This window comes from Nomascus leucogenys, chromosome 22a (genome assembly GCF_006542625.1).
Source record: "Nomascus leucogenys isolate Asia chromosome 22a, Asia_NLE_v1, whole genome shotgun sequence".
Lineage (NCBI taxonomy): Eukaryota > Metazoa > Chordata > Mammalia > Primates > Hylobatidae > Nomascus > Nomascus leucogenys.
In genome coordinates, this window is record NC_044402.1 from 113871572 (window position 1) to 113885915 (window position 14344).

Below are 14344 nucleotides of genomic sequence, written 5' to 3' on the forward strand. Positions count from 1 at the left end.
CAGTCCTATTCAACATAGTGTTGGAAGTTGTGGCCAGGGCAATCAGGCAGGAGAAGGAAATAAAGGGCATTCAATTAGGAAGGCAAATTGTCCCTGTTTGCAGATGACATGATTGTATATTTAGAAAACCCCATTATCGCAGCCCAAAATCTCCTTAAGCTGATAAGCAACTTCAGCAGTCTCAGGATACAAAATCAATGTGCAAAAATCACAAGTATTCTTATACACCAATAACAGACAAACAGACAGCGAAATCATGAGTGAAATCCCATTCACAATTGCTTCAAAGAGAATAAAATACCTAGGAATCCAGCTTACAAGGGATGTGAAGGACCTCTTCAAGGAGAACTACAAACCACTGCTCAGTGAAATAAAAGAGGACACAAACAAATGGAAGAACATTCCATGCTCATGGATAGGAAGAATCAATATCGTGATAATGGCCATACTGCGCGAGAAAATCTTGAAAGCAATAATACAAATACAGGCTGATTTCTCATAGGAAATACTGGAGGCTAGAAACAATAAAATGGCATTTTTAAGGTGTGGAAAAAATTTTAATTCAGAATTGTATATCCAATAAAAATATCCTTTAAAATTTAGATTATATTTTAAGATAAAGGAAAGTTGAGAGATTTTGTTGCAAGCCTATCTGTACAACAGGAAATACTAAAGAAATTTCTTTGGGCAAAAAAGAAAATTTGCCAGAAGGAAATTAAGATCTACCACAATTGAATACAGAGAATTAAAAATGTTAAATTCTGGTTAAAGTAAGAAATATGTTTTCCTTTTCTAATTTCCTCAGAAGAAAAGTGACTGATTAAAATAAAAATTGCAGTGTCATAAGGTAATGTTTATAAGGTATGTAAAATAAAAGGAAAATAAGTTGAGGTATTGTGGAAATATTTTATATCTTAATTTTGGTAGTACTTACATGCCTGTTTATATTTGTCAAAACACACCTATCTGTACAATTAAAGTACATAATTTACATACAATAAATTGCATAAATTTGAGTATACCTGTGTTTATTTTTGGCAAAGAGGATTTTTTTTTTGGCTCAGATAGCTAGAAGGCACAGGCAGTATTCTCAGACATGACTAGATCCAGACGGATGATGTCCTTAGGACCTGGTCGCTGCCTCTCTCTTGTGAGCTGGCTTCATTTTTTAAAAAGATAAACTTTATTTTTTTATAGCAGTTTTAGGTTTATAGCAAAATTGAGTGGAAGGTACAGTGATTTTCCATATACCACCTGCCGCCACCCATATACCACCTGCCCCCAGACATAGCTTCCCCTATTATCAGCATCCCCTACCAGATTGATACAGTTGTAAAAACTGATGAGTGTCCATGACATTAATATCACCCAAAGTCCATAGTTTACATTAGGGTTCACTTTTGATGTTGTACATTCTATGGAATTCAACACATTTATGACATGTATCCAACATTTTAGTGTCATACAGAGTAGTATCACTGCCCTAAAAACCTTTTGTGCTTTGCCTATTCATCCCTTCCTCCTTCCTACTTTTCTAATATTTTATGTTAAAGTAGTATCAGTTATGCACAGTGATTCCTAAGGGACTATGCACAAGGATGTTTATTGCAGTCATAAAAGTAACACAACAATACGGGCAATCTCACTTTTTAACCACCAGTGAATGTTTATAGTGGATCCTACAATAATAAAAAGTCTAAAAATCATGCATAAGAAATACTTATAATGTTAAGAAGTAAAAACATTTATATGGTACAAGTGTATGCCTGTTGAATATATGCAAAGAAAAAATATCAGAAAGTACACACCAGGATTTTAACATAATTTTCTCTGTTATATGACTACTTCCTACCCTTTTTCTTTATTGCATATTTACAAAGAATGTACATTTCTGTCAACATCAAAAATTGTTTTCATATTAAGATAAGAAGAATGTAATCAGATATAAATATTAAAGGATGGTTTGAAATTATCATAATTTCATGAACTGTAACTCCAAAAATTACTAAATAGTCTGAAAAAGAATATATGTAAGAAAGCTTAAAGGTTGAGGGACTTTGTGAATTGGGTTAATGTTTGCACCAATTAATCTCTAATGATTCATTCTACTCTAATGGTTTAAATTTTATATATTTATCCTTGACATATCAATTAAAATAAACTGGTGCCTGACAGATAACTCTCTTATGAAATTATCTCCTGGTGTTTAGTCTAATTCATACAAGAACATATTGCATGTTTTTCTTGAGTGATATTTACAAGGTACTTTGGAGATTAAACTTGTATTTTGATCTGTGATATTTTGAAATGGCTTTTAGTCAAAAGAAATTCTGACCCAACATGGGGAAATAGTTTTTTTAGTTATATATCCCAACTATCTGATCAAAAGTAATTATTTAAATCCTGTACTGAATAATTTTATGCTCTTTGTAAACATACACTCTAGTTTTAGATACAGAACTTGAAGCACTTTCCCTAAGCTTCTGATCTCAGCATTTGTCTGTGGTCCCTTAGACTCTTGTCACGTCTCCAGTTGCTAAAACTTGGTATCCTACTTAGGAACTGTAATTTGAAAAGAGGCTGGGCATGGTGGCTTACGCCTGTAATCCCAGCTCTTTGGGAAGCCAAAGCAGGCGGATCATGAGGTCAGGAGATCAAGACCATCCTGACCAACATGGTAAAACCCCGCCTACAAAAAATACAAAAATTAGCTAGGCGTGATGGTGCGTGCCTGTAATCTCAGCTACTTGGGAGGCTGAGACAAGAGAATCACTTGAACCAGGAGGTTTCAGTGAGCCAAGATCACACCACTGCGCTCCAGCCTGGCAACACAGCAAGACCCCGTCTCAAAAAAAAAAAAAAAAGACAATTTATTGGTTAAGTGGTTGTTCCTCATAATTCCTGTCATTCTTCATATTTTCATATTACTTCCTCCCTCTTTACTTGCTCATTTAAGTTTAGTTTTAAAAATACTTCCCTCTCTCTCTCATTTATCCATCCATCCACCCATCCATCCATCCATTTATTTTGGGCAGAAGTTGGCATGTCAATAGAGATTCTTCAAATTAAACATTATTTACTTTGAAGTTAGAAAACAACAAATTGATTGTCATTTCCTCTAAACTTTGGGAACAAGACACATTAATTGTTATTTAATCTAAATTTAGGGAATAAGACACAAATTGCAATGATTTGGAGCAAAGTTAGCAAAATATTTTAAACATACTTTTTTGACTACCAAAGTGACGTTTATTATAGAAAATTCAGACAATGATAAAATATATTTTAAAGAATCACCCCATATTTGCTGCCATACAAAGATAATATTAATGCTTTGTTACCTAATCTCACCTGAAAAGAGTTTTCAATTTTACATTTATTCTGTGTGGTAGGTCAAAAGTAGAAAAATTTCTGGGAGAAACTATGAAATAATTATTATTGAGTAGATATTTAAACTGAAAATTACAGATTATGTTTTTATTTTTATCAAGGGTCATATGTATCAAATATTTACATGGCACTATACAGAAAGCACTATTTAGTATTATGTATTATGAGATAAAAATTTTTTTTGCAAATTAATTTCAAAAAGCTTATGAAATCTACTGGTTTTGATTGTCATCCTTTTATTAGTTATTTTTGTTTGCTATAAGGTTGCAGTTTCAGTGCAATAATGCCTATTTTTAAACCAGATCATAATGATACATATAATTGCATTTTAGTATATCTTATAATGTATAGGAAATTATTAATTCAGGATGACCTTCTAGAAATTGTAAATGCTTGGTGAAGTGAAAAATTGTGAAAGCTGACTTCGGAGCTTTAAAGAGGAAATAAATGTCATATATAGTAAAGCAAAGTAGCTCTTAAGTTAGTACTTCAAAATTAACAGTAGAGCAAGTACTCATTATTTCTTATAGTTTAATTAATTGCTGCTTTTTAAGTTCGTGTTTTGTTGCTGCTCAGAATTGCATTATGAGATGCCAAATTCATGTAATTATTAGACTATATGGTCTAATTAATACTTTTTTCGAATATAGCATCTTCTAATTTAACTCTGTTTCTTTTTCTGAATTCTAATTACATAGATCTAACCAATCTCCTCATTTTAGTTTACATGTGTCCTAATCTCTTAGACATTTTCTGTTTCTCTGAGGTAAATTATAGACAATTTCTTCAAAATCTTTTTCAGTTAAAAAATTCTCTTTTCAGTTTTGTTTGGTCTATAAGGAAGTTAGGGAGTGGCACAAAGTAAGTGCTCAATAAATATTTTTTAAATTATGGTATTTATGTCTTTCTGATATTTATCCAAGAGCCTGAACATGTTAACATTGATTGAATGTGTACACACATGAAGGAACAATTGAATGGGTAAAATTTAACACTGGAAGGTACAATAAATTAGAATTTCTATAAATGAAAGTGTGTTTGTTTATTTGCTGTTTGTTTTATCTCAAGAAAGTATGCATGCCTTAAAATGCTGACTTTACCTAAGTAAAATTTGGAAAACTACACAGTACCTGTTGGTACCATAGCCTTTGCCATTAATAAGCATTAGATGACAGCCATGAGAAGCTATGATAGAGGCAAAGACTTTGCTGGGATATTACTCAACATTGAGAAGTGCTATATGGAATCTGAGAATTACATGCACTTAACACTGAACGTGATACAGCCTTTACTGTCTGCGCCTTTCATTTGTTCTGTAAATTTTTGTGTAAGTAAAAGTGATGCTTATTTGCTGGAGAGTGGAAATCATATTTATTCTCACTGCATTGAGAAATACTTGAAAAGCATTTTTTTTTCTGCCCTGTACATTCTGCAATGTTTATTCCTACGTTTTGGTTTTAAATGTTGAATACTTTCCTAAAATTTTATTAAAGTGTGTATTTTTCATTTTGTTTGTAGAGCAACAATGTATACACATAAACCATGCCCTTTTGGATTTTCCACTTTTGTAATTCCTACCATATTTGTTTGCTTGCTTTTTAATTTTATTTCTTTTATGAAGTGGCCTATTAGCAATGTCTTGCATGCTACATGAGATCTGCTTATATTCCTGGAATTATCTGTTGGATTCTTGAGTTTCTCTCCCTACTGATTTCTCTTTTCTTTCCTCTGATATTACTATGTGCATTCCCCTTCTCATATACAATGGGAACAAAAGGTAGTGTGACCTTCACAAGATTATTTACATAATTGCATAAAATTGTACATATAAGTTGTTTAGAATAGTGGACATTATATTATAAAAGATCAATGAGGCATGAATGTTAGTTATTGTTTTTAATTATTATCAGGTTGACACCCCTGGAATTTGAAAGGGAAAATATAATAAAGGAGAATCAGAAGTAAATATTTTCCCTTAATCTCAACAAGCTGTAATTGTTGCCTTTCCTCTAGACTTCAGTATCCTAGATGCTGTGGGACTCTAGCTTATAGCACCTTCGGGGAGGACAGGTAGTTTGGACACCCAGGTCTCTCAAGTACTTTCATGTAACATGGGGTTATGGAGCATTTTTTAACGTTATTGTTGGAGTTATTTTGAGGATTTTCTCCTTTGTCTAGAACGGGTATTGAATAGAAAAAATTAGTCAGAAAATAAAATAAAATAAATGCCAGCCATTTTATTCTCTGCCTTTATAATCTCAGGATTTCTTAAGAGAGCCTTGTCATTGAAATCATCCAGACATTTCTTTGTTCATCATCTTTTCTCTATTATAAATCTAGTGTTAAAATTTGTAACATTTAGTTGTTTATTTGTGTTAGTGATTATAACCTTAGTTTTTTGCAATCAACTTACTGTTTAGAAATACAAGTGGAAATATGTGTACTTATATATGTATATATATTATATGTAGAAAAATGTGAGAGACTTTTTCTGTCAATTCCCCACTCTGAAATGATTCCATTAAGACTGCTCATTATGTCCATGAGAAGCAGGAGACCAGTGTTACAACTATTTTGAATATTACCTTGTGTTTTTCCTTTTTGTCCTTAACATAGGGAAGCATAGACAATAATATCTTATTAATACAATATTCTCTTTTTTATAATAAAAACATTTATTATCTAGTTTCATGTGGGAAGTTTTGTCATTTCTTATCATTCTCTCCTTCACCATCTTTAACTCTGTTTATAAACACACAAAGCCTTGTGATAACAGGAATTTGGATATATGATAACTGTGCTCTGTAACTGGCTCACCGTGTGTTTAATTAACCTTGTAGTAATGCCTCTCTGCATTTTTGGGAACTGAATTTTGAGACCACACATAAAGCATTTGGTATGGTTTGGGTATCAATAATTTCATGAATTTTAAAAAAATACATGCATCATTGAGATCTTGGTTTTCATATTTTTGGTTGCAAGCATTTTATACTGATAAGCAGTGCAAATATTAAGAATAAATTATATTGTCTTGTAGTTGATCGTAGTCGTGAAAAAGAAAATGCACCAGAAGGTCCTACTCAGAAAGGTCTTCGTGAAGCCAGGGAACAAAACAAATGTAAAACAAAGATGAAAGGCAGTACAAAGGTATGATATTTGCTTTTGTTTGCATTAAGTCATACTTAACTCTCAGATCTTTAGATCCATTCACTCATATGGTATCATTTTACCGGAAAAGGAATTTAGAGGTTATATATTCCGGGCTGCTTAGTTTATACATGGACAGTGGAGGTATCCAAATGTTACTAGTAAGTAGTTAATTCAGGGACACAGGCTTATTAGTAGCAGAGACAGCTCAATGAATCACTCTGCCACCCATCCCAACATAATCATGATCATGATCATGTCTGCTCACCTGCTAACTTTTCTGCTTGAAATTACCTCTGTCTAAAAGAAATCGCTCCCAGGTCATATCTTGTTATATCTTTTCTCAAAATGTAACGTCAGACTTTACTTAGTCTCTTTAAAGGTAGAATGAAATAGCGTTATGCTCCATTTAACAATCTATATCTTGAGTACTTTCACTTTGTAATCAGACTGGTAGTTTAAATCTTTGCCAGTGATTAAAGAAAATGGTATTAAAAATGGTTGGTCAAAGAGATCAAAAATGAAGAAAATTACATAAAACCTGTGAAGAGTTTAGTTTATTGTTATGAAAATTACATAAAAGTCTAGCTCAGGTAATGAATTTTCTTGTAAGGCAGTTGTTACCTTAGAGTTCTAAAATATCTGGCACTTATTTTAAAATAAAAATATTTACAATTGTAATAGCTTCTTAGTAATTCTAGAAGAAGAATAGATTTTTATGAATTCAAATAATAGCATTTACTTAGGTAATGCCAATAATATTTTTCTCTCTCTAAAACATGCATTGGATTCTGGTATTATATAAAATATTTGAATAAAATAAAAACTAATCACTTTTTTGTTATAATAAGCTTTTTATTATAATCTTGTGCTTTTTCAGATTAGTATTTTGTTGTTTTTCTATCAAAATTATAGATTATGGTATGTGACGTAGACTCATATCAGATTTAAGGATGTTTGGAATGATGGAGGTGATTGTCATCAGAAACATTTTCATCTTCTAACGGTATAAGTATTCTCTTTCAGGTAGTAAGTCATACTTAGAAGTGACTTGTTGATTCATTCACTCAGTTCTTATAGCTTATAAGAGTTTAGATTAATAATGCAAGGTTGACTTTTTATGTGAAAAAAGCTACTAAAATATAGGAAAAGTACATTGCATATTTATGGATAATATATTATTTTATGGTGTTGCATTCTGATATTTAATGTAATATAGCATGATAGAAAATGTAGGTCATATTACAGGGCTAAAGTATAAAATAAAGTGAATCCTCACTTTCACTGAGTAATCATTTTTACTAATATTACTCTTAATTTTCTTGTCATTATTATAACAAATGACTGAGTTCTGTTTCTGTTTTTTTAATAATTCACTTCACATGATATCTATTGACTCTGCCATAACAAAGAGGCATTTAGAGCACTTTACTGACTTGATTTGAGTTACGTTATGCATGTTGTCATAATTGATAACATTTATATTTGTTCTGTGTCTTAATTCTATTCTATGCTTTGTCTGTAATACTAATATTTAATCCCATAAACAGCCTTTAAATGGATTATGTTTAAGTAAATGTGATTTATTGCAGACATTGCAAATTTAACTAGAACTGTAGAGGAGGAAGGAGAATACCTGAAGTGCATAGGACTGTATTTAAAGATTTCTCTTTTGTAAACACTCTCTCTCTTCTACTTCATTGGCTTACACTCAGCTGCCCCTGTTATGTATTCTCATATTTTCCTTTATAGATTGCTTTTTCTATTTTCCTAGAGTATCTCCTTGAGTAATTTTCAAAAAGGGCCAATGGAGATAAATGATCTAAGTTCATACATCTGAAATATTCTTGTTCTGCCTTACACTGAGTTGATATTTTGCTGGAATTAGAGTTCTAGTTTTAAATTAATTTTCCACCAGAATTTTACAGGCATTGTTTTAATGTCTTAGAGGATAGCAATAATTGCTGTTGGTCTGATTCTTGTTATTTTGTTGGGAAGTAAAAAATACCATATGCAATACAATGTACCAGTAAACTAGTATTTTGAACAACTAGAACAGTGAGGTGTAATCATAATAACAACTTTATTTATGTGACCTACTGAATCTTAAAGCTGCTCAGTGGAGGTAATTCAACCCTTACCCTAGGGTGATAATTCATTCAGGCTTCATGAAATTATTAGTTAAGTGTGTGTTTACTCTGGTTGCAAAACACAGTCTCAAATCAGTAATTAAATATGTCCAGCTTTATGTAACACAAATGCTCCATATTTAACATGAAGTTAAATTTTCACCTAACCCTCAGCTGGGAACTTCTTTGGGCTAGACATTTGCAGTATGGAAGGGGTTGTAATGGTGGTGGTGTGTGGCTGTTCGTAAATCTTTTCCTCTTACTTTTTCCCTAGTTTGCTAACTGGCAAGGTCGAAGGTGCAAGGAGGGAGAAATTAAAGACGAATGGAAGAGTTGTTACTTGACTTGAGATACCTTATGATAGCTTAGAGTTCTTTGAACTTGGCAAAATCAGAAAGCATTTATCCTAATGAGCACTGTATTCGTCAGAGCTCTCCAGAGGGATAGAGCTAACAGGATATATATCTATATCTATCTATATCTATATCTGTATCTATATCTATATATATATATTCTCTAGAGGGATAGAACTAATAAGATATATTTGGGGAGTTTATTAAGTATTAACTCACACAATCACAAGGTCCCACAATAGGCTGTCTGCAAACTAAGGAGCATGGAGAGCCAGTCCAAGTCCCAAAACTGAAGAACTTGGAGTCTGATGTTAGAGGGCAGGAAGCATCCAGCATGGAGAAAGATGTAGGCTGGGAGGCTAGGCCAGTCTGGTCTTTTCACATTTTTCTGCCTGCTTTATATTCTAGCTGCACTAGGAGCTGATTAGATGGTGCCCACCCAGATTAAGGGGTGGGTCTGTCTTTCCCAGCCCACTGACTCAAATGTTAATCTCCTTTGGCAACACCTTCACAGACACACCCAGGATCAATAGTTTGCATCCTTCAATTCAATTAAGTTGACAGTATTAACCATCACAAGTCCCCCCCTTATCAACTTGAACCCCTACAGATCTGCTGGGATCATACATAATCTTCAAATAAAGATAATAATAAGGTCATAATTATGCCTAACATAAAACAACTATCCTTCATACAACCAGAAATGCATCAGTCCCCAACTCAAATACTATTACATAAAGTTAACAATACTTAAATGTTGATGTGAAGTCAGTAAATCTTATATCACGTGATAAGGGAGAAAGGAAATAAAATGAAGATGTATTCTTAGTACAGTGTATACATTTACAACCATGGTTTTAACAAAAGAAGGAGGGAATATCCATGACAATTACAGTCCTTGTTTCTGCAGCTGGTCACGTGGTCGTAGCTGGTATTGATTACTACCTTGTTCTATATATTCTGTAGTCCCTTTGCCTTCAGCAAGTACCTCAGCAGGTTGTGGATTTTTTCCTGGTGGAGTGACCCAAACCTTCATTCCTGAAGGGTCTGGGCCATATGCAGTCCTGCCCAGACTGGGATGTTGTAATATCCCATTGACCTTAATCACAGGGCATGGCAATACTAAGAGACATCCTAACGGATCTCCTGTATTCATGCATACTCTTTGCTACCTCCATTGCGGAGTAGTAGACTGATTTCATCTCGATAGTCTGGGCCAGTCACCCCAGCCAACACTGTAACTCTCTTAGCCTGTTAACTTAAAGGTAGGAGGAGCCCAAAGTGTCCAAGTAGCAATCTTAAATTTCAGTTTAATGGAATCATTGTTGTGTCTCCTGGTGGCAGCGTTCCTTCCTCTGGAACTAAGACCTCTAGGCCAGGAGAATCTAATGTTGTGGGAACAGGAAGCAAGAATTTTGCTGGTGGATCACTAGGGGTGATGGTGAGTGGTGCCACTTCCACTTCCACCCCTTGATTCCTGGACCCATGAATCCTGGCTATGGGAGAAACAGTACCATATATTGAATGCTGATTCGGAGCATACACACCTTCTGGAGAACTTTGTCTCAGCCTAGTAAAGTATTGTCACCTAGTTGGTGTTGTAATTGTGACTTCAAAAGGCAATTCTATGATTTTATCAATCCAGTTGCTACAGGATGATGGGGAAACATGATAAGACCAGTAGATTGCAGGAGCATGAGCCCCCTGCTGCACTTCTTTAGCCATAAAGCGAGTGCTTTGGTCAGAGGCAATGCTGTGTGCAACAGCATGGGATAAGGCATTCCATGAGTCCATGGATGATGGTCTTGGCAGAAGCATTGCATTTAGGATAGGCAAACCCATATCCAGAGTAAGTGTCTATTCCAGTAAGGACAAACCTCTGCCCTTTCTATGATGGAAGAGGTCCAATATAATCAATCTGCCATCAGGTAGCTGGCTGATCACCCCGAGGAATGGTGCCATATTGAGGGCTCAGGGTTGGTCTCTGCTGCTGGCAAATTGGGCACTCAGCAGTAGCCATAGCCAGGTCAGCCATGGTGAGTGGAAGTGCATGTTCCTGGGCCCATGCGTAACCTCCATCCCTGCCACCATGGTCACTTTATTCATGGGCCCATTGGTGGTGACAGGGGTGGCTGGGAAAAGAGGCTGAGTGGTGTCCACAGAACAGGTCATCCTATCCACTTGATTATTAAAATCCTCCTCAGCTGAGGTCATCAGTTGGTGAGCATTCACATGGAATACAAATGTTTTCACAGTTTTTGACCACTCAAAGAGGTCCATCCATATACCTCTTCCCTAAATTTCCTTGTCACCAATTTTCCAATCATGCTTCTTTTAAGTCCCTGACCATCCAGCCAAACCATTGGCTGCAGCCATAAATCAGCATATAATCACACATATGACCATTTCTCCTTCCATACAAAGTGCACAGCCAGGTGCACTGCTCTAAGTTCTGTCCACTGGGAAGATTTCCCTTCATCACTATCTTTCAGGAATGTCCTAGAAAGGGGCTGTGGTGCTGCAGCTGTCAACTTTTGGGTGGTGCCTGCATATTGTGTAGAACCATCTATGAACCAGGCCTTAGTCTTCTCTTCCTCTGTCACCTGATCATAGGTAATTCCCCATGATGCCATTGGTGCAAGCTGGGAGGCAGAAGGCAGAGTGACAGGAATGGAGACCATGGACATTTGAGCCACTTCCTCATGTAACTTATTTGTGCCTTCGGGACCTGCTTGAGCCCGATCACACATATACCACTTTCATATGATGAAGGACTGCTGCTGTGCATGACCCAGTTTATGGCTAGATATGTCAGAAAGCACCCAGTTCATGATAGGCAGTTCAGGTTGCATGGTGACTTGATGACCCATAGTCAAACATTCAGTTTCCACAAAGCCCAGTAACAGGCCAAGAGCTGTCTCTCAAAAGGAGAGTAGTTATCTGCAGAAGATGACAGGGCCTTGCTCCATAATCCGAGAGGCCTCCACTGTGATTCACCTATGGAGGCAGCATTGGATCTGCTGGGTTATATGGCCCCAGTGGTAGAGCAGCTTGCACAGCAGCCTGGACCTGTTTCAGAGCATTCTCCTGTTCTGAACCCCACTCAAAACTGGCAGCCTTTCAGGTCACTCGATAAATGGGCCAGAGTAACATACCCAAATGAAGAATGTGGTTGCCTGCAAAATCCAAATAGGCCCACTAGGCATTGTGCCTCTTTCCTGGTTGTAGGAGGGCCCAAATGCAGCAACTTATCCTTCATCTTAGAAGAAATATCTCAACAGGCCCCACACCACTGGACCACTAGAAATTTTACTGAGGTAGAAGATCCCTGAATTTTAGTCGAATTTATTTCCTATCCTCTGTCATGCAGATGTTTCACCAATAAGTCCAGCGTGTTTGCTACTTCTTGCTCACTGGATCCAATCAGCATAATGTCATCAATATAGTGGGCTAGTGTGATATCTTGTGGAAGTGAAAAGCGATCAAGGTCTCTGAATAAGATTATGATACAAAGCCAGAGAATTGATATACTCCTGAGGTAGGACAGTAAATGTATATTGCTGGCCTTGCCAGTTGAAAGCAAATTGCTTCTGGTGGGCCTTATGGACAGGAATGGAGAAAAAGGCATTTGCCAAGTCAATGGCTGCATACCAGGTACCAGGAGATGTGTTAATTTTCTCAAGCAATGAAACCACACCTGGTACAGCAGCTGCAAATGGAGTCACCACTTGGTTAAGTTTTTGATAACACACTATCATTCTCCAAGATCCATCTGTCTTCTGTATAGGCCTTATGGGAAAGTTGAACAGGAATGTGGTGGGAATCACCACCCCTATGTCTTTTGAGTCCTTGATGGTGGCACTAATCTCCCCAGTCCCTCCAGGGATATGATTGTTTTTGATTTACTATTTTCCTATGTAGAGGCAACTCTAATGGCTTCCTTTTGGCCTTTCCCACCGTAATAGCTCTCACTCTACCAGTCAGGGAGCCAATGTGGGGGTACTTCCAGCTGCTAAGTATGTCTATGCCAATTATGCATTCAGGCACTGGGTAAATAACCACAGGATGAGTTTGGGGACCCATTGGGCTCTTTGAAAGTCAGACCTGAGCTAAAACTCTATTCTTTTTTTCTTTTTGAGATGAAGTCTTACTTTGTCACCCAGGCTGGAGTACGGTGACACAATCTCAGCTCACTGGAATCTCTCCCTCCTTGGTTCAAGTGAGTCTCCTGCCTCAGCCTCCTGAATAGCTGTGACTACAGGCATGTGCCACCACACCCGTCTAATTGTATTTTTAGTAGAGATGGGGTTTTGCCATGTTGGCCAGGCTGGTCTCAAACTCCTGACCACAGGTGATCCACCTGCCTTGACCTCCCAAATTGCTGGGACTAGAGGTATGCGCCACCGCACCTGGCCTAAGACTCTATGAATTACCTGACCTCCATAAGCCCCTACTTTAACTGGAGGAACACAATAACATTTTGGGTTTCCTGGAATCAACATCAGTTCAGAGTCAGTGTCAGTAGTCCCTGAAATGTCTGATCATTTCCCTTTCCCGAATGCACAGTTATAGTGTAAAAAGCTGGAGGTCTCCTTGGGGAAGGATGGGAGAAAGATTAACAGCATAAATTATCAGTAGCATAGTGGGGTCCCTCCTCAAGGGGACCTGGCCTCCCCTTCATTCAAGGGATCCTGGGTTCGTAAACTGGCTCGTCTGGAAATTGATTGATTCTCTGTTTTTAGAATTCAAATTAGTCTTTTGTCCATTCGACCTAGAAGTTTTCCACTTGTATTTATTAAGTAGGAATGCAGTAGGCTTCCTATCAATTTCATTTCTAGGAACATGGTGATTAATTAGCCAATGCCAGAGCTCTACAGTAGTCAGACTATTCTGATTGCTGGTTTGCCTCGGCTGTCTATTACAACAACTCTGCCCACCTTGCCTTTGATGGTTAAGTGTTGCCACTTGGTCCCTGCCACCATGGAATCCAATTATTCCCATTATATTTAAATTTTGTAGTTGAGTGACTGTAGTTCCCACTGTTAGTTCTGACATACAGAGAAGAGCAATTACAAGGCTCTTCAAAGATGTGGATGCTGCCTTCACAAATCTATTTTGCAAGGCATTGATCAAAGGTATATCTTCTATATCTTCTGAACCCTCCCAGCTGGAATGAGTAGGTCTAAAGTGACTAATCCCCTCCACCATCCCAATCTACCTAAGCCTTTGGATCCCTTCCTCTACATTAAACCAGAGATCAGGCATTTCTAGCTCACTCACAGTGGACCATCTTTTAATCCATATTTCAGCTAACCAAGCAAATAA

The 14344-nt window shown here is 36.5% G+C and overlaps 1 protein-coding gene across 3 annotated transcripts in view; it reads left to right on the plus strand.

Annotated features, from left to right (window-relative positions):
- The window catches only part of SPAG16 (sperm associated antigen 16), a 1147205-nt gene that overhangs the window by 88915 nt on the left and 1043946 nt on the right, over positions 1–14344 (plus strand). For all 3 annotated transcript variants that reach the window (XM_004092023.2, XM_003254035.3, XM_003254036.3), the window contains one exon: positions 6428–6537. In XM_004092023.2, coding sequence (XP_004092071.1) covers positions 6428–6537 — 110 coding nt within the window. The remainder of the gene's footprint in view (positions 1–6427; positions 6538–14344) is intronic.